Here is a 21,665-nt window from a genome sequence, read left to right on the forward strand (position 1 = left end):
ACTTTTCTTTTTGCTGTAGTAAACGCAATTAGTTTACATGCCAAGTGCCATTGGTGGCACTCAATAAATGCTCCTTGAGTGAATGAATAGTAGATGGATGTTTATTTAAAGAGAGGGAGAACATTTCAAGCTTTGGGGAACAACTGGTGGCCCACATAAGTATATCATTATTAACATCTGTTTCAAGATACTCATCATGTTTCTTGTCTATATCTGTGTTAGACCCAGATCCTCTTTATTTCTACAATACCAAAAGCAAATTTCTCACTGTCAGATAGAGGTCATTATGCATACAACCAGAAGGCTCTTTACTTGTTACCTAATTGACTAATATGGAAGCCAACTGATTCAACTGTATGTGTGTTGAATATTCACTCAACTATGTGATCAGCTGGAATCCTGTCTTTTTTATTAGAAAGAACACATATTTGACTTTACATTCCCATGGGAGGAGAATGACAATGGTGAAAACATTTATAATATTTATAATGTAATTATTATAATACCATCAGTGTCAATTACTTCAGTTTGGAGAGAAAGTTGTAGATTCATTAGGCAACTACACAAATCTTTAGGAGAATAACTTTCTCCTTATTTTGTGCATAAATTAATCTTTAGAGGAGAAAAGATGATAAGAAGGGCAGATGTATTTTGGTCCTACAGATGTTCAACTGAATTTTTAAAATATTTTGCATCTAAAATGCACAAAAATTTAAAATAGTAAAAGAAAAGATAGAATTGGACCTTCTGAATATAAAGCACATTTTTAAGGTCCATGAAAGGATAAAAAAGAGATTTATAAATACCAGGCAAGAGTAGAAATATCTGTTATTGATCCAAGAAGGAAAAGATAGGTCATAGTATAAGTGATACATGGCTAAGAGGTACAAATCCACATCATCATGGATTTATTGGCTGAAATGGTTCATCTTTTCTAGAGGTCAAAAATGCATGACAGCTTGTAATAAAATGGACTCTTGTTCAGGTAGTATGAGTTATACTAGATGGTTAGGTCTTATTAAAACCTGAGATTCTATGACCTAAGGGTTTCAGTGAATTATAATGAGTCAGCAATAGGATGTGGTAACCAGAAGAGTTAATATAGTCCTAAGCAAAATTAAAGGAAATATGGTTTTGAAAGGGAGGTAGTAGTATTACATGCAGTACTAGCTAAATTTCTGAGTGCCACAATTTAGAAGGAAACTGACAAGATATAACATATACAAAGGGTTTAGATGTAGGGAGATTATTTTTTTACGACTTATTGACATTTTATTAAATATTTTAATTTCAAATGTGGCCTATTTATGACTAATAAAGGGGATCATATAGATAGGGCTCACAAGTCAATCTTTTGAAAAAATGTATACACTATTTTCTATTTTAATTATTCCCTACAAAACTAAATGTGTTTTTATGATATTGATGCATGTGAAACATCTTAATAGTTCAAATATATAAATAAAACAACAGCTTTAAAGTCTGAACATATCTCAGCCACTTTCATAAATAGGTATGTATTAGAAGAAATAAAACATGGAATAGAAGTAAGAGGAGGAAAAATAGATTTTGATATCCCCTAAAGAATAGGAAGTGAGACATTTCCAGGAGCCCAGATAATATAGAAAGAAGTAAATTGTTTTTAACTCTTTCATAAATACATATTTCCAAACAACCATAAAATAATATCCCAGAACACATCCTGGAATAGCAGAACCAGCAAAAAGACAGTGAAACATTCTTTGAGCCAAAGAAATTTGGAAGATTATCAGGAAAAGTTTATCTCACTTTGGTAAAAGGGGAATGCAGTCTAGGATAGGAAGTAGCTCAGCAATCCAACAGTAATTCCCACCTCAGCAAACCAGTGGGAGATCCTGAGCCCCAGTGTAGTAGAGCAGGTAAAACACCAATACCAGGACCTGTCATATGCCTCAGTATAGTCAGGGGAATAAACAGACTAGAACCCTGAGAAAAGCCACATGTTCAGTGTAACCCCAGGCAAAATGTCAGCCTTCAGCAGGCAGACCTCCACTTGCTTCAGGTTAGCCTTGGGAAAATAGATAACCACCAGTGTACAGAGTGCCCCATGCTTCAGTGTAGCCCTAGGGACATGCAGAAACACCCCACTGTTCTCATTATACATCATACTCCATTAGGAGCCTAGCTTAGTACTAGATAAACTACCAGCAGTTCCAGTCATCCTTAACCTTACCCCTTAAGCATAGCACGGGACATGAAGATCCCCCAAGGGCCTCAAGGCAACATCAGTGTAGCTCCAAGAAAACAACCAGGGACTGCAGCCCTTGGCACAAGAAACCTGAATCAGTATCCCTTTTACTCCAGAAACAAAAATCAAATTTAAATGAAAGGAAAGTGGCTAAAATAAGTGGGCAAAAACAACAACAACAACAACAACAACAACAAAAACTCATCATAGAAAGTTATTGGTGGCAGGGAAGATCAAGACACAAACTCAGAAGAGTATAATAATGTCAAAACACTTATGGGAAAAATTCCAAAGAAAAATAGGAAGAGTTCTCAAACCCAAAAAAGAATTCATGGAAGAGTTCAAAAAGGATATTAAAAATTATAGAAGAGAAGTAGAATAAAAATTGGGAAAACAGATGAGAGTGATACAAGAGAATTATTGAAAAAAGAAAACAATTTCTTGAAAAGTAGAATTGGCCAAATGGAAAAGAAGATACAAAAATCCACTGAAGAAAATAACTACTTAAAAATACAATTGACTAAATAAAAAGGAACAATATCTAACTGAGGAAAATAATTATGTAAAAGGTGGAATTGGACAAATGGAAGCTATTGATTTTATTCAATCACACAAATTCAAAAGAAAGAAAAAGCAGAAGAAAGTGTAAAATACTTAATGGGGAAAATATTGACTTAGAAAATAAATCCAAGAGAGACAATGTCAGAATAAATGAACTATTTGAAATCCATAATCAAAAGGGGAACCTGGGCATCTTTCAAGGAATTACAAAGGAAAACTGTCCTGATATCCTGGAAATAGAAGGCAAAATAGACAATGAAAAAAAATATAAAAATCACCTTGGGAAAATGATTTGAAAATGAAAACTCCAAGGAACATTGCCAAATTTTAGAACTATCAGGTCAAGGCAAAAAGCAAGAAAGTGGCCAGAAAGAAACATTTTAAATATGGGGAAGTCACAATCAGGATTACAAAGGATTTAGCAGCTGCAACATTAAAAGATTGGAGGTCATGGAACATATTATTCCAGAAGACAAAGCAACTAAGAATCACCCAGCTAAATTAAGCATAATATATTAAGGTAGGAAAAAAATCATTCAATGGATTTCAAGCTTTCATAAGAAGACCAAAATTAAACAAAATTTTTGATTTTCAATCTCATGATCCAAAAGAAGAGAAAACATAAAGGATTCAACAGAGCTGATCTGTTCTCATCTTTACATGGGAAGATGATACTAATAATTCTTTAAAATTGTACAATTAATAGTATAGCCAGAAAAAATATACCTAGACAGAGAGTACAAGTATAAGCTGAATTTGAGGGAATGACATAAAAGTGATTAAGATATGAAAAAGAGGAGGACATTGGGTATGGAAAGAAGGGAAAGGTAGAATAGGGGTAAATTATTTCACACAAAGAGAAACAAATGACCTGTTACAGAGGAGAAGAAGATGGGATGGTGGATGATGGGGTCATTTGAATCTTATTCTCATCAGTACTAATTCAAAGGGGGAATAATACACTCAAGTTGAATGTATACATAATATACCATGTTAAAAGTAGAAATCTATTTCAGGTGACAGTAAAATAAGAGGGGAGAACATTAAATATAGGAGGGGAGGGGAGGGCAGGGATTAACAGAAAATAGGGAAGATGAGGGGAGGTGATAAACAAAAACAAAACAATGGTGAGGAAGGAAGGAGTGAAAAGAGAGAGAGAACAAACAGGAGAAAAATTAGGATGGAGACTTTCAAGTTTCTACTTTGAATTAACAACCTTAAAGTAGGTAATGTAGAGCCTCTAGGATGTAAAGTCTTGTTGGCATTCACATTACTATTTCAGCCTTTTTACAACAATAACAATTTTAAAGAAATATTAACTTACCTGCGTACACGTTCAACTCTTTCATCTGTCCGAAGAAACTTTTTAGCATTCTCCCCTTTACCTGCGGCTAGGGCATCTTCTGGATTGGCATAAACCTATTCCAAACACACACATAAACACATACAATGTCAAACATGGAGAAATATTTAATTAAAATGTGAATTTTATTCACTAGACAAAATAAACCACCTGTCTCATGAGATGAAAAAGATCGGTGCCACAAATATAACTATAAGAAATGATTTAATGAACAAACATAAGTAAATAAAAATGTCTAAAAGAATGCAATAAATTAAGGAGGGAGTCAGTTTTAGAGAATTCACAGCTTACTTAGAATAATTTATTATATGAATTAGACAAAGCTTAAGATTGAGCAATTCAGTAAAAATTCAGCCACATTCCTATGTATCTCAAATGATATTTTATTGTCATTTGGTCATCTTAATCATTTCAACTCTTCATGACCCTCTTTGAGAGTTTCTTGGCAAAAATAATTTGCCATTTCCTTCTCCAGTTCATTTTACAGATGAAAAAACTAAGACCAAAAGGGTTAAGTGATTTGGCTAGGATCACACAGCTAGTAAGTACTTGAGGCTGAATTTGAACTCAGTGTTTCCTGACTTTAGTAGGCCCAGTGCTCTATCCACTGAATTATAGAGCAATTATATATGTACTGGATATACAGAGTTGCTGCATGAATGATTTCCCTTATTTTTTGAAATTGGAGAGCAAACAAAATCTTCAGTAGATATTTAATAATTATTTATTATGTGAAAGACAGTGTGCTAGGCACTGGGAATGTCATGGAGTTGGAGAAAGGTAGAAAAACAGTTCTAATCCTCAAGGAATTTGCATTCTGTTAAGGGATACAGTATATACACTGATAAGGGAAGGAGTGTGTGTGGGAAGGTGGTGAGGATGGAAACATCAAAGGACAGGAGAAAAATTTAACAAGAAAGAATGGATATGAAGAACTAATGGGATGAAAGAAGGTTTTATGAAGAAGACAGATTATAAACTGAATAAAGAGAATGAAAGAGAATGAGATGACTTTCCAACTTTAAGAACAGTTAGAACGCTGTTGAGATGTAGAATTTAGAATTGGGAATAATGGGAAATAAGGCTAGAAAATTAGATTGGAGTCAGGTTATGGAAGATCAGTTTCTGGATTTATAAAATGTTTTGACTTAATTATGGTAAATTATTCTCTATATATCCTATATATCACTTGGCAAAATTTTATATATTTCTTTCCATGTTGTCTCCCCTATTATACTGTAAATGCCTTAAGGATAGGGAATATTTTTGCCCCATTTGCATCCCTAATGCTTAGTATAATGCCAGTCACATAGTAGGCATTTGATATTTACTGCTATTTGCTTGATTGAGATGGCTTCTGAAATCCCTTCTATGCTAAATCCTAGGCCTGTATTCTATAAATCTAAGACCATGTTAGTTTTTTTAACTATTTTACTGGCCTAATATCAGAACAACTATGGTTGGACATCCTTCCTTGGAAAACAAGCAGGTGCTTCTTCCTCCAAGAGGTCTGCTCCCTCTTCTTCAGTAAAAGCTTCAGAGATGTGAGTGAGCTCCAACTTATTAGCTGCTATTTTTCTTCCCTTTATTTTTTATCTCGATAGATACTGGAAAAGTTTTTTTTTTTTTTATTTTAGTAGCTTTTTATTTTTCCAAATACATCCAAAGATAGTTTTCAACCTTTACTTTGTAAAACCTTGTGTTTCAAGTTTTTCTTACTCCATTCCTCTCTTCCCCCTTCCCCATGAATAAGTTGGAACTCAGTTACAGCTCTGGGGCTCTTACTGAAAAAGAGGGAGCAGAGCTCTTGGGGTGAAGCACCTGCTTGATTTCCAAGGAAGGATGATGTGTGTGTATCTATGTCAATGCTAATTCCTGTGTATACACACACATACACACACAGACATATTCTTTTTCTGGGAGCTCTCCTTATTTGTAATAGCATGGATTTAGTCCATGTACACACGCAACACAATGCATAACACATTTTCTGGAGGGTAAAGATTATATTTCTTTCTAGCTTTGTTTGTTCAATGCCTTGCATGGTGCCTGGCACATAATAGGTCCTTAATAGAGGTCTAATTGACTGAATGACCAATTTTCCCGAACATTTTACTTCTCCTTGCTAGCTCTTTTTTTTATTGCAACAGTACCTTGGAAGTCAATAGTAAAAATAGTTAATTCATTTCCATTGTCTGACTATTTTCTTTCATCTCTTCCTTTAGTTTCTCTTTTTCTCATTCTCTCATTCAAATCTTTCTTCTCTTCATTCAAATATTGTCCTTTTTTTCATTCCTTCCTAGCTACTTCAATTTAACTCTTTCTATACTATACTCACATAGGTACATATACATATATATGAATGTACACACACATATAAATATAGATGATACACATGTGTGTGCATATGTGATATATGCATATATACCCGCACTATAGAATCCAAGTTAGGTTATATAACAACTGAGAGTAAAACCCTAGAGTTATGGGATGAAAGACAATTGTACCATGAGAGTAGAGCACCTAGGAGAGAGGAAATAGAATGATAAGGAAGATAGGCCCCCTAAACAAACTTTTCCTACTTCATCACTATTCAAAAGGCAAACCCAATAAAGGATCCTTTTTTATATAGGAAATGCCATTTGTGTGTATTGTTTATGTTATATAATAATTTTAGTTCCATTAAAAAAACACACAAAGATTTAGGCTGAACTAGAAGTCAAACAATTTGCTCAGGTCATAGAATGAACTGAACAGTATAAAGAAAAAAAAAAGCACTGTATTTGGTGTCATAACCAAAAGGCACTTCAGAGGTCAGCTAATCATCACCCACTTACTAAGTCAAGGATTTAGGATTCATCCTGAGATCCTCTGATTCAAATTTCAGCAGTGTTTTCATTGTGATATGGGTCAGAAGATCTGGAGTTAAATCTTAATGCTGACATTTAGTACTCTAATGAAGCTTTAGTAAGTCACTTGCAGCAAGTAGGGTCAAGCATCAAAAATAGAGGAACCAGGAGAACAAAGCAGTCAGTATACTGCCTATGTGATCTGGAGCAATTACTCATAACCTTGATGGGTCTCACTCTCCCCATATGTACAATGAGAGGGTAGATTAAATGATCTCTAGCCTAGCTTTCAAATTCATTTTCATACCTATGACACCAATAGCTGACTGAAAATGACTAACTCCCCCCCCCCTCCTAATCCCTAATTTGCTAAACTCGGCTCTTGAATCATAGGATTCTTGCTAGTTAAATTGGATATTCTCAGAGCTGAGAGTTATGTGCAGCATGACAAAAGGTGAAAGTTACAATGGAGGTGGTTGAGGGGGTGGGTGGAGGAAGCATTTCTAATAAAATTTACAAGTTTTGGGAACAGAGCACTAGTATTATAACTATATCAGATCCAGCTGTACAAAAATGACTGCCTCATAATTAGGGTGGGAATATATTCCATTTGTGACATTAAACAAAGTACTACTGGGCTAAGAAAAGTAACTGAAGATCATTATTTCAAGAAACTCAGCATTTGAAAGTAAGAAAAGGGAAAGAAATCACTTTTGATATCTTCATATTTTAATGTGCATTTCAGTTGGTTCTGCCACGTTAACTTTTCTTATTTCTTACCTTTCTTGTTATTCTGAAGAATGCTGTTATAATACTCATTAGCATCATTTTTGAAATGACAATGGTTGAATAGGAGATAAAAGCCAAGAAAGTCTGGTTGTCACTCAGCTGGGGAAATTCAGCCATTTTGTTACTTGAGCTTTACTGAAGTCCTAAAAAAAGAACATAGTTATTTTAAACATGACAATAATCAAAATAGCATTCATTAAACATTGTTTCTCTTGAGGAGCAGCAGAAATAATGTAGCTTAAAAGAAAAACAAAATAACAATAACCCCATGCTGTATTATTTGGTCCATAGGTCTTGGGTTCAAAAAGAAACAAGAATGTAATTTTTTTTTAATTTCAAAATATTGGTTCTATGCTGTTAGATCATTTTTATATGTACTATAGTGAGAAAACTATAAGCAAAAAAATCATAAAAATTGCTACCAATTAAATTTCTTCAGCAATGCTTTGAGAGATAGGGAGTTCCCCATCAGCAGAGTCTAGATGGCTATCTGTTGGGAATATTGTAAAGAGGATTCTTCTTGTGAAGAATGGAATCAAGGGACATCAAAACTATTTTCCAACTCCAAGATCATATGATTAATATAAAATCTGTGGAACCATTCTAAAAGTAAAATGTAAAGCAAAATCTAAACAAAAACAAAAAACAAACCCACTTATTAATTACCTAATGTAAGCAAGGCTGAGGACTCAATGGCAAACATTAAAAAAAAAAAATCTTACCTTTTGAGATGGGTTTATATGTCATAGATTATTTACTTGACTCACCAAACTAGGTCAAAGACTACTATTTGTCATTTCACTTTTAATGCAAATGACAAAAATATAGGTAAATCTTGTTGCCAGGAAGTCTCTTAAGTCCATCAAGTTAACTAATAAACTTGAAAAGCTCTTTATCTACCTATATGACCAAGAGATCAAAGATAGAAGAAAAAGATGCATATGTACAAAAACATTTCTATCAGCTCTTTTTTTTTTGTAAAGTCAAGGAACTAGAAACTAAGGAATACCCCTTAATTGAGGAATGACTGAAAAATTTATGGTAAAGGAAAGTAACAAAATGCCATTTGCTATAAAAATTATTAGTTTCTGTGAAACCTGGGAAGACTTGGATAAACTTGAATGGTTAGCATCTATTCACTTGAATGAATGTGTAAAAGAAAAATTTATACACTAATAAAAATACTGTACAAACAACTTTGAAAAAACTAACCATTTTTTTTCCCTAGAGGGTTCATGGTGAAGCATATTACCCATCTCCTGATAGGGAGTACAGGATAGAGGATTTTGAAAATGCCAAAGTGGGAAATTGCTTTGTATAAACTATGCATAATTTTTGTGAAGTTTTTGTCAATCAGTAGATCTTTATTAATTATCTATTATATCTCAGGCATCATACTAAGCGCTGGGAATACAAAGAAATGCAAAAACCAATCCCTGCTTTCAAGGAATTAACTACTTCTAGTGAAGGAGACAATATTCCAAGTATGCAATCATACTACATATAGGATAAAATTGAATCATCCCCAGAAGGAAGGCAGCAGAATTAACTGGAGAAGACTTCCTATAGAAAGGAAGAATTTATACACCATGAACAAATAGGATTGATACCGGGAATGCAGGGCTGGTTCAATATTAGGGAAATGATTAGCATAACTGACTATACCAATAATCAAACAAACTAAAATAATATGGTTATCTCAAAAGATGCAGAAAAAGCATTTGATATATTCCAACAGCCATTCATATTAAAAACACTAGAAAGTATAGGAATAAATGGACTATTCATTAAAATGATCAGTAGTATCTATTTAAAAGCATCAACAAGAATAATATGTAATGAGGACAAACTAGAACCATTCCCAATAAGATTGGGGTAAAACAAGGCTGCTCACTATCACCATTAAGATTCAATATTGTATTAGAAATGATAGCTTTGGCAATACGAGAAGAAAAAGATTAATTAGAGTAGGTAATGAGGAAAACAAATTATCACTCTTTGCAGATGATATAGGGTATACTTACTTCTAGAGAACCCTAGAAAATCAACTAAAAACCTATTGGAAACAATTCACAACTTTACCAAAGTTGCAGGATATAAAATAAATCATCAGCATTTTATATATTGCCAACACAGTCCAGCAGCAAGAGATACAAAAAGAAATTATATTTTTTAAAAATGTTGATAAGATAAAATATTTGGTAATCTACCTGCCAAGGCAAAGTCAGGAACTATATGAACACAACTACAAAACACTTTCCACACAAATAAAGTCACATCTAATTAATTGGAAAAATATCAAGTGCTCATGGATAGGCTGGGTGAATATAATAAAAATGACAATACTCCCTAAATTAGTCTACTTATTTAGTGCCATACCAATCAAACTCCCAAGAAATAATTTTACAGATATAGAAAAAATAATGCCAAAGTTCATCTGGAAGAACAAAATGTCAAGAATTTCAAGGGAATTAAGGGGAAAAAAATCTAAGTGAAAGTGGCCTAACTGTGCCAGATGAAAACTGTATTATAAAGCATTAGTCATCAAACCATTTGCTACTGGCTAAGCAATAAATTAGTGGATCAGTGGAATAGTTTAGGTTCACAAAACAAAATATTCAGTAACTATAGCAATTTAGTGCTTGACAAACCCAAATACCCTAGCTATCTATTTTTTAATAGATAAGAACTCACTATTTGAAGAAAAAACTTCTGGGAAAATTGGAAACTAATATAGCAGAAATTAGGCACTGACCCCATACCTAACACCATATGCTAAGATAAGGTCAAAATGGGTTCTTGATTTAGACATAAAGAGTGATATTGTAAGCAAATTAAAAGAACAAAAGATAATTTATCTCTCAGATCTGTGGAAAAGGAAGGAATTTGTGGCCAAAGAAGAACTGGAGTTCATTAATGAACACAAAATAGATTATTTTGATTATATTAAATTAAAAAGTTTTTTGTACAAACAAAACTAATGCATACAAGATTAGAAGGAAAGCAATAAACTGGGAAAATATTTTTACATTCAAAGGTTCTGATAAAGACCTCATTTCTAAAATACATAGAAAATTGACTCAAATATAAGAATTCAAGCCACTCTCCAATTTATAAATGGTCAAAGGATATGAACAGATAATTCTCAAATGAAGAAATTGAAACTTATGAAAAGGTGCTCTAAATCACTACTGATAGCTCTATACCCTTTGATCAAGCAGTGTTTTTACTGGGCTTATATCCCAAAGAGATCTTAAAGATGGGGAAAGGGACCCACATGTGCAAAAATATTTGTGGCAGCCCTTTTTGTAGTGGCAAGAAACTGGGAATTAAGTGGATGTCCATCAGTTGAAGAATTGCTGAATACATTATGGTATATGAATGTTATGGAATATTTATTATTGTTCTATAAGAAACATTAAGCAGGATGATTTCAGAAAGGCTTGGAGATGCTAAGTGAAATGAGCAGAACCAGGGGATCATTGTATAAGAAGATTATATGATGATCAATTCTGATGGTTGTGATCTTTTCAACAAGGAGATGATTTAGGGCAATTCCAATGATCTTGTGATAAAGAGAGCCATCTACACCCAGAGAGAGGACTGAGGGAACTAAAAAGCTTTAATTAAAAACAAAAGAAAAAAAAAGGAAGATTGTATCTAGAACTTGAAAAAAGTTAGGGAAGATAGGTAGTAAAGAGGAGAGGAAGCATTAAAGCATGGAAGATAGCAAAATTACTTAGAGTTGGGAATTGCTGTGTCTTATTTGAGAAACATTAAAGAGACCATTTGTAGAATATGTGGAGGATAAGATGTCAGAAGAGTGCAAAGGCTGAAGGAGCAGGTTTATAAAGGGCTAAAATTTATTTTACCTTTTATAATTACATATTTATTTTATAATTATATATTTATTTTCAAAACATATGCTGGATAATTTTTCAACACTGACCTTTGCAAAACTTTGTGCTTCAAATTTTCCCCTCCTCCCCACCCCCTCCCCTAGATGGCAAGTAATCCAATATGTGTTATACATGTTAAAATATATGTTAAATAGTGCTCTTGGATAGGCCGAGCGAATATAATTAAGATGACAATACTCCCTAAACTAATCTATTTATTTAGTGCTATACCAATCAGACTTCCAAGAAACTATTTAAATAACCTAGAAAAAATAACAACAGAATTCATATGGAACAACAAAAGGTCGAGAATTTCAAGGGATATAATGAAAAAAAAATTAAGTGAAGGTGGTCTATCGGTACCTGATCTAGAACTGTATTATAAAGCAACAGTCACCAAAACCATTTGGTATTGGCTAAGAAATAGACTAGTTGATCAGTGGCATAGGTTAGGTTCACAGGGCAAGATAGTGAATAAAAATAGCAATCTAGTGTTTGACAAACCCAAAGATCCCAAATTTTGGGATAAGAATTCATTATTTGACAAAAACTGCTGGGAAAACTGGAAATTAGTATGGCAGAAACTAGGCATGGACCCACATTTAACACCACATACTAAGATTAGATCAAAATAGGTCCAAGATTTAGGCATAAAGAACGAAATCATAAATAAATTGGAGGAACAGGGGATGGTTTACCTCTCAGACTTGTGGAGGAGGAAGGAGTTTGTGTCCAAGGGAGAACTAGAGACCATTATTGATCACAAAATAGAAAATTTTGATTACACCAAATTAAAAAGTTTCTGCACAAACAAAACTAATGCAAACAAGATTAGAAGGGAAGTAACAAATTGGGAAAAAATTTTTACAGTTAAAGGTTCTGATAAAGGCTTTATCTCCAAAATATACAGAGAATTGACTTTAATTTATAAGAAATCAAGCCATTTTCCAGTTGATAAATGGTCAAAGGATATGAACAGACAATTTTCAGATGATGAAATTAAAACTATTTCCACTCATATGAAAGAGTGTTCCAAATCACTATTGATCAGAGAAATGCAAATTAAGACAACTCTGAGATATCATTACACACCTGTCAGATTGGCTAAGATGACAGGAACAAATAATGATGAATGTTGGAGGGGCTGTGGGAAAACTGGGACACTGATGCATTGTTGGTGGAGTTGTGAAAGAATCCAACCATTCTGGAGAGCAATCTGGAATTATGCCCAAAAAGTTATCAAAATGTGCATACCTTTTGACCCAGCCATACTACTACTGGGCTTATATCCCAAGGAAATACTAAAGAAGGGAAAGGGACCTGTATGTGCCAAAATGTTTGTGGCAGCCCTTTTCATAGTGGCTAGAAGATGGAAGATGAATGGATGTCCATCAATTGGAGAATGGTTGGGTACATTATGGTATATGAATGTTATGGAATATTATTGTTCTGTAAGAAATGACCAACAGGAGAAATACAGAGAGGCTTGGAGAGACTTACATCAACTGATGCTAAGGAAACGAGCAGAACCAGAAGATCATTATACACTTCAACAATGATACTGTTTGAGGATGTATTCTGATGGAAGTGGATATCTTCAACATAGAGAAGAGCTAATCCAATTCCAATTGATTAATGATGGACAGAATCAGCTACATCCAGAAAAGGAACACTGGGAAATGAGTGTAAACTGTTATTTTTACCTTCTGAATCCAATTCTTCCTGTGCAACAAGAAATTTGGTTCTACACACATATATTGTATCTAGAATATATTGTAATATATTTAACATATGTAAGACTGCCTGCCATCTGGGGGAGGGGGTTGGGGGAGGAAGGGAAAAAATCTGAACAGAAGTAAGTGCAAGGGATAATGTTGTAAAAAATTACCCATGCATATGTACTGTCAAAAAAAAGTTATAATTATAAAATAAAATAAAAATTAATTTAAAAAAATAAATAAAATAAAATATATGTTAAATCTAAACACATATAAACATATTTATAGAATTATCTTGCTGCACAAGAAAAACAAAATCAAACAGGAAAAAAATGGGAAAGAAAACAAAATGTAAGCAAACAACAACCAAAAAAGTGAAAATGCTATGTTGTTATCCACATTCAGTTACCACAGTCCTCTCTCTGGGTGCAGATGGCTCTCTTCTTCACAAGATCTTTGGAACTGGCCTCAATCATCTCATTGTTGGAAAGAGTCACATCTATCAGAATTGATTGTTGTATAGTCTTGTTGTTGCCATGTATAATGACCTCCTGGTCCTGCTCATTTCACTCAGCATCAGTTCATGTAAATCTCTCCAGGGCTTTCTGAAATCATCCTGCTAGTTGTTTTATACAGAACAATAATATTACATAATATTCATATACCATAACTTATTCAGCCATTCTCCAGCTGATGGGTATCCACTTAATTCCCAGTTTCTTGCTACTACAAAAAGGCTGCCACAAACATTTTTGTACATGGGTATTTCTTTCCTTCTTTTAAGATCTCTTTGGGATATGGGCCTAGTAGAAACCCTGCTGGATCAAAGGGTATGGACTAAAAAACCTTTTCTCAAGATCATATTCTAACAGAGGAGACAACAAAAACATATGCACACACATATACAGATATGTGTGCATACATACATATAAATCTATATGGAATATATGATATATACAGATCAAAAGCCAGTCACCTTAAAGAAAAGGTGCTAATTGCTAAGGGCTCCTTAAAATACCTACCCAAAAAGTAGTGCTTGAGATGAGTTTTGGAAGAAACCAGAAATTCTAGGAAGTGGAGGTGAAGACGAAGAGAAAATCTCTATATCAGGAATTTGGTGATTTTAGTAAGTACAAAAGCAGACAGATGGAAGATGAAGCATTTATGTGTCAAGAACAAATAGATCAGGAAAACTAGATCATAGAGAGTGAGGGAAATCATGTGAAAGACAGCTGAAAAGTATGAAGAAACCAGGTTGTTAAGAGTTTTGCATTACAATTATTGGCCCTGAGGTAATAGGGAACCTGTGCAATAGTTCAGTGTTCTGAATTGGTAGAGATAATAATGCCCACATTTAGATTATAAATAACCCAAAGGGCAGTGGAGAAATGCATAGTGATCATGAGTAGGTTACTTTCCACACATTTCCAGTTATGACCTATGCACAAAGAGGAATTATCATGAAAGAATTGTATAATAATAAAATGAAATATGAGGACCTGTCATTCAGGAAGGTTGAAGAATGATAGATGGTTAGATTGAGTGTTGTGAAAAGCATCACAAAATGAAAAGAGACCTGGTATCAACATTTTAGCACATGGGATAGATCCCTTGGTGATGATCTGTAGAACAATGTGGAATAAAATCACACAGAATGGCATAGTAATGATATGGAAGGAATACCCATTATTGATGTGTTTCACAAACTCATTAAGATATTGCACTATCATTAATTTTAAAATCCAGTGATTTTTCCTCACTGAGAGAAGTAGCATTTATAAAGAAAAGATAAAGAAGAATTTCTAGGATTATAAGGAATTGACAGAGATGGCCTTGAAGTAATTAAGACCTGGGGTCAAAACTTGGGTCTGATACATATGAGCTGTGTGACCAAATCCCTAAACCTCTTGGTACCTAAGAAATTCTCAGACTAGAAAAATAAGCAAATTGTTCATTTATATCAGTAGTTTCCCTACTGGGAATCTATCCACTGATGAAATCATATGCTTACCCCAATATAAAAAAGAAAATTAAGAAAGAAATTGGTAAATTGGTAATTGAAGAAAAAACATAAAATTGGTACATGTTTATACAGTCATATATTCTCAGAATGACAAAGAACTCCACTAGACTAAACCATCCCTTCCCTGAAATATGCATATCTCAAAATGAGTCATCCATACTCTACTTAAACATGTTCAGTAATGAGGAATATAACAAAGACTACAAAATGTCTTTTGCTCAAAAAGAAGTTTGTTTTTTAAACACTAAGGATGTGATTTATCAGCTGATATCCATAGAATACAGTATCTTTAATTGTCAGACCCAGGATCACTTCTTTCTCTTCCCAGACTGTTTTCAGAGTCACAGGTATAAAAGAGAGGAAAAGAAATGTCAGCAGAGGTCACAGAAATCAAGACCAAAACATTAATTAAAAGGATGCATGCTCAGCTAAGTATATTTTCAAAGTCAAATTTGTAAAGATATCACCATGTTTCTCCCTGGCAAAGTTCCTGCCCCTACACAGTTAGAAACCTCCAAAAGTTGTACAAGTAAAAAAGGCAGAAACAAAATGCTTCCTCTTTTTTGTGAAAGTTTATGCCAGAAGAGACAGAAATAAAATAAGAACAAGTCATTTAAGAAAGCAATTAGCAGAACTTTTGAGTAGGTAAATAATAAAGCCACACTGCACTCATACTTAGGTATGTCCCTGTTGACTCTCTAATAAAATATGAAAAGTAGAGATTGTTTCCATTGAATATTCAGACCTAGAACAGTGCTTGGCACATAGTAGATACTTAATAAATGCATGTTATTTGACAAGAAAAAAGAAGACAAGTTAATATTCATGAAACTTGGACAAACATTGTGGCTCATCATGGATAGAGAGGACCCTGAATTCTTTGGGTCATTGAAGTAAAGCTTAAGTTCTAGTAGGTTGTACCATGCTGCCAAAGCTTTGAATACCTGGCAACAGATTCAGTCTTCTTTCCAAGGACCAACCTAATGAAGTTTCCAAAGGTTCAACACTTCTAGGCTGACCACGTGGTGATGAATTCTTTGGCCACAGCAATCAGTCCTCTGTACCCTAACCTCCTCCTGCCTGTTTAATGTTAAGAGTTAGAGTAGCAGAAAAATGGGGCAGAGAGTAGTAAAAATCATGGTTTTAAATAATCTATAATACAGAAGTAGTCATTGATTCTACATTATAGGCCAGAGCATACAGATTCAATAAGCTTTAACTTAGCAGCTCCTGTTAAAAATGTAAGATTCTTGTCCAATAATAAACAAATGAATTAAGGAGGAAATCAATTTATCAATCTTGATATTCTTATTCTTAATGAAATCAGAAGACAGAAGGCAGTTGCAGCCAAATAGATTGTATGGTTATGTGGTAAAAAGCAGAGATAACCAAAGGAAAGCTTGTATCCTCCCCTGATATAGAATAATATAAAGAAAAAGTAAGGAAGGACTCCAGTAAAATCATATAGAACTTCTGTTGAATTTATAAGATGGCATGAAGGAAAAGTCACAGGATGGACATGCATAGATGGATGTTGAACTTCATTGTTGGGGTATATATATATATATATATATATATATATATATATATATATACACACACACATATATTTCAATGTGATCACAAATTATTTCATGTATTTTAGGGAAAATAGCAATGATGATACTTTATTACTAAAGAATGTTTTACAATTTTCAAAGCACTTTTGTATACTTTGTCTAATTTATAACTCATAATAACCATATAAAGTATCATCATATATTTCTATTCAAAAAAGGAAAAAGTTCAAGGATGTTATATAACTTGCCTAGTTTCACAAAGCTTTTTAATGTTGGGTCAAAATGAACTAGGCAAAAAATGAATGGGCTGCCCCAAGAGATAGTCAGTTCTTTAGTGGAGGTTATCAAGTATAGGCTGGATAACCACTTATCCAGCAATGTTGTATAGAGGATTTGTTTCCAAGTATGGACTAGATTAAATGACCTTTAAGACTCTTTTCAACACAGATTCTCCTATCATGTGAAATGACCGAGTCTCCTGAATTCAATGCTGCAATCTCTACTATATCCAGAATAAAAAATACAAGATTCAAAGATTGATGTTCTCCCACTGATGAATTATGTTCATAATTGTTAATGATCAACAGCAAATACTTCTTTTATTGAACCTTTAACCTTTACATAGCACTGTGGTAGACATTCTCAGAGATACAAGACATAAAAAATGGCTACTACTCTCAAGAAATGAAGTTTATTTTAAAATGTTAGTACATGTTAACATGTATTAATATGTCATTCTGAGAATACATGACTACATAAACCTATATAATTTTGTGTCTTTCCTTCAAATACCAATTCATCAATTTCTTTCTTTTCTTTTTTAGTTTGGGGTTAACGTATAACAACATAAGGATGTTAATACATGAGAAAATCATTTGAGTTGAAGGCAGTCTGATACTGTTTTATGGCATATCAGCATTTGGAGGAGAAAGACACTTCAAAATGGGGAGGGAAGGATTCACAGGGAAGGTACAATCTGTGATTACCTTTGAGAATAGGCAGGCTTTTGATGAGCAGGAAAGAGCTCAGAGGATAAAAGCAAACATGCTTTTTCATCCAATCTTTTGTAAAGGGGTTAGTCTTGGTCATACAATTGGATTGGAATAAGCATTCACTTTATTTTGTATATAATTAGCATCTCTGGGGCAACACCCAGCAAACAGTGAATACTAACTAAATATTTTTGGCAGAATACTTGTCTTTCTAGAACTTTCTGTGTTTAAGAATCTCTCCTAGATCTTCCTATTTTCCTTATAGTATCTATTGCAGTAAATTTAAGCTCTTGCTTTAAATCTAAAGATGATTCTAGAAGAGGGAAGGTATTTATTTATTTTTTTTTTTTTTACTTCTGTAATTACACATAATCTTTTGTGAAATACAGGAACAGCCTTAAGTTCTTAAGGCTAAAGTAAGGCCATGATTCAGCATTTTCCCACAAAGCATTTTTTTTCATACCAGCACATTATTGAAACTACTCAAATGTATAAGGATAAGAATTTATGTTACTACTTTACATTCTCATGGTTTAAAATTCATGTCAGTGCACAAGATTATAACCTCTAGACATCCTAAACCATCATAATTAACTACAACATTTCAATGATGATTTGCATTCACTAAATTGTGGTATAAAGAGTATTAAGATTTTCTTCCCAATAAGTTGTCTTAGTTTTACCTCTTGCTACATGTGTGACTTTAAAGTCTCTTTAACCCTTTGGATTTCAATTACCTCAATTGTGAAATGAAAGCAGAAAAAAAAAAAAAAAGAAAAAGGTTTAGAGAACTTAATGAGTTGACTATAGTCATATAAGCTATTAAATAGAAAAATGGACACTTAGCCCTGAGTACATAGGCCATTCATTATTGCTTTCAGTGTAAATTCACAATACTATTGGTCCTTCTAGAGCCTCTGAGGTCTTTATATTTTATCCAGTATGTGAATGGTGTCTATTATGTTTCACCACATGGAAAATATCTAACTATAAGAATCAGATCCAGGTTGGCTAGAAGGAAAATAAGCTGTAGTTTATTCCTGGAGGATATGCACAAAAGAAGAACAGTATTAATTTAAGAAGCAAATGTACTGATTTTGAGAGACTGATGAAGATACTCACTTTCTACTTTTTAGGGGCGGAAAGGGTGCAATTGGTCTTGTGAACTTATGGATATAGGGAGCTCTCTAGAAGGTTTCATCCAGATCAAAAAATGTTCTGTAATTTAAAATCTTGGAGTTTCTCCGGGGACTAACAGATTAAGATTTACTGAGTGACAGCCAGGAATTCATAGATGCTGATCTGAAAGAGGATTGATTCCAAAGTAGTCTAGTCCAACTTCCTCATTATCCACATGAATTAATTGGGATCCACTGAGTCTAAGTAACTGTCCCAAACATACAAGTTGTAAGCATGAGAAGTAGGATTTAAACCCAAATTGGCTGATTTCAGAATTCTATTCCCTCTTAAAAAATAAAGGTCTAATCTCTATTTCTATGCATGTAAAGGAGAGGAAATAAAGATTAGATCTGTGATTTCATAGATACAGGAAATTCCCAGGTAAGGGAGTTCCCTATACTCCTGTAGATTGTTTTTTTTTTTTTTTTTTTTTTTTCTTTGAAACGTAGATCCTTGGTTCAACTAGATCGGACAGTGGATAGAGCGTGTAGCTAGGAGTCAGGAAGACTCATTTTCATGAGTTCAAATCTGACCTTTAGACAATTCCTAGCTGTATATCTCTGTACATGTCACAACCTTGTTTGCTTCAGTTCCTCACTTATAAAATGAACTGGGGAAGAAAATGACAAACTACTCCTCTATCTCAACCAAGAGAATCCAAATAGGATCATGAAGAGGCAGACAAAAACTGAAGAAAATTAACAACAAACACTGCATGGGTTGCAAAAGTGCATTTTCACCAGGTCTCCCAAATTCTGAGTGAGGCTCTCTAATCACTCTGCTGCTCTACTTAGATAAATTTCACTTCTCCCCCAGAGTGGTGTATTTTCATCTTGTACAAATTGCCATTTGTAAAGTTAGATCAAAGATTGCTCATGTTCTCTCCTCTTATCTTGAAGGTCACAGAAGTTAACATTAACCACCAGCCCTTTCCAAACAACCAAGAGCTCCGTAACCTGCCTCATGGGTTTGAAGAAGTTATCTCTATCATAAAGGGGTAGGGTATCAGTGTGAGGAGATAATTATTTAAATATCAATGATTTAAATCAAGTAAACAGGTGATTATTAATTACATTCCTACTACATGCTGGCAAACATGTGCAATCTTACCTACTACAACCATTTTCCCAGACAATGGAGAGAAAGGTGAAAAAGAGGTGGGAGGGGGGGAACATTATATATAAAATTGCCACGAGATTCTTTTAAAGAAGTAGAATCAAGTATATAACTCCATACCTACCCACCAATTAATTATCTGGAGATTACAGAATAAACCAATTAGCAGCTCAATTGTGGTTGAGGTTTAGGCTTCTGCATTAAGTTCTCTAGCCTAACTTCTTACTCCCTACAATAAAGATAAGACTAGTGAGTGCACATTGCCCCATCAGCAATCAATCCTGCATGTCCTAAGTGTGTGAAGGCAGTGGTCCTGGAACTTCTTAGATTTTTTTTTTCATTTACACAGCCCTGTTACCTCTTATCTCTTATCAAATAGACCAAGCAAGGCTAGGGTAGATTTCAGATCCTAGGCATTCAAAGGATACCTTCTCTCTTCAGGGTCACAGCAGTGGGCAGAACTTCCTGTCATTTTTCCCAAGAGTGAAAATGTCCCATCCATCACGCAACAAAGACAAAACGTTTAGCTTTGATTTTCTATGGCAATCATAAGCAATTTTTCCAGCTGGATGTCATTTTAGTTAGAGAATTAGAGTCTGATTCACCATGATGGCATGTAAATATTGAGATTCTTAAGAAACCTTTATCTTGCTTTATAGAATTTGAAAGAAGGAAAAAAAAAATTTAGTGGGGAGTGGAAGAAACTTATAACCCACAGAATACAGGTTTGTTCCGAAAAAAAAAAAATACATTAGCTACTAATTATAACATGATCTAGGCAGGGTTGAAGCACCCTACTGTCCTCAAATACCCCCCCCTGCAAAGAAACAAATCACATGCAACAGGAAGTTTCAACCCCTTTTCTCCTGCAGTCTTAGATCTGCTCCTACCACCACTTATACTCCCACCACACAAACAAATCTTCAAGTATTGTCTCTTGTTCCTATGACCAATAAGAAATTATAAAATATTGAAAAAGCAAAATAACTAACCTTCCTCCAGCAAGTTTCACCAACTTTCTGCGGCTGCCTTCAGAGTTTCACAATACTTTGGCAGTTGGTCAACTCCTCCCCTTATTCAGAGCAGTCTGAAAGCCAGATTTTCTCCCTTTCTATTTGTTTACGAACAAAAGGTTTTGCCTCGTGATATCTTTCCCCTCCACTCAGGACCTTTTTTCCGCCTTGGACATGTTCCTGATCCCACTAGAGAAACCTTCTTTCTGATCTATTATTTTTCTTTCCCTTATCCAAATTCTGAGAATTCTATAAGTGGAGTAAATAGGAAATCTGTGTTCTATGACATTTTAACAATATTTGGGGGATGGGCTAAGGAAAGAGGCTGGATCTTGATTCAACTTAATTTTGTGTTAAAAGATCAAAGAATCACATTA

At 34.0% G+C, this 21,665-nt stretch overlaps 1 protein-coding gene across 1 annotated transcript in view; it reads right to left on the reverse strand.

Moving 5' to 3' along the window:
• MGST1 (microsomal glutathione S-transferase 1) overlaps window positions 1-21,392 on the reverse strand; it is a 33,516-nt gene extending 12,124 nt beyond the window's left edge. The window contains exons 1-3 of the mRNA XM_074268954.1: window positions 21,268-21,392; window positions 7,781-7,932; window positions 4,113-4,207 (exon numbers count right to left, since the gene is read on the reverse strand). Of these exons, the coding sequence (XP_074125055.1) occupies window positions 4,113-4,207; window positions 7,781-7,906 (221 nt within the window). The 5' untranslated portion in view covers window positions 7,907-7,932; window positions 21,268-21,392. The remainder of the gene's footprint in view (window positions 1-4,112; window positions 4,208-7,780; window positions 7,933-21,267) is intronic.
• Window positions 21,393-21,665: the final 273 nt, after the last annotated feature.

This window comes from Sminthopsis crassicaudata, chromosome 5 (assembly GCF_048593235.1).
Source record: "Sminthopsis crassicaudata isolate SCR6 chromosome 5, ASM4859323v1, whole genome shotgun sequence".
Lineage (NCBI taxonomy): Eukaryota > Metazoa > Chordata > Mammalia > Dasyuromorphia > Dasyuridae > Sminthopsis > Sminthopsis crassicaudata.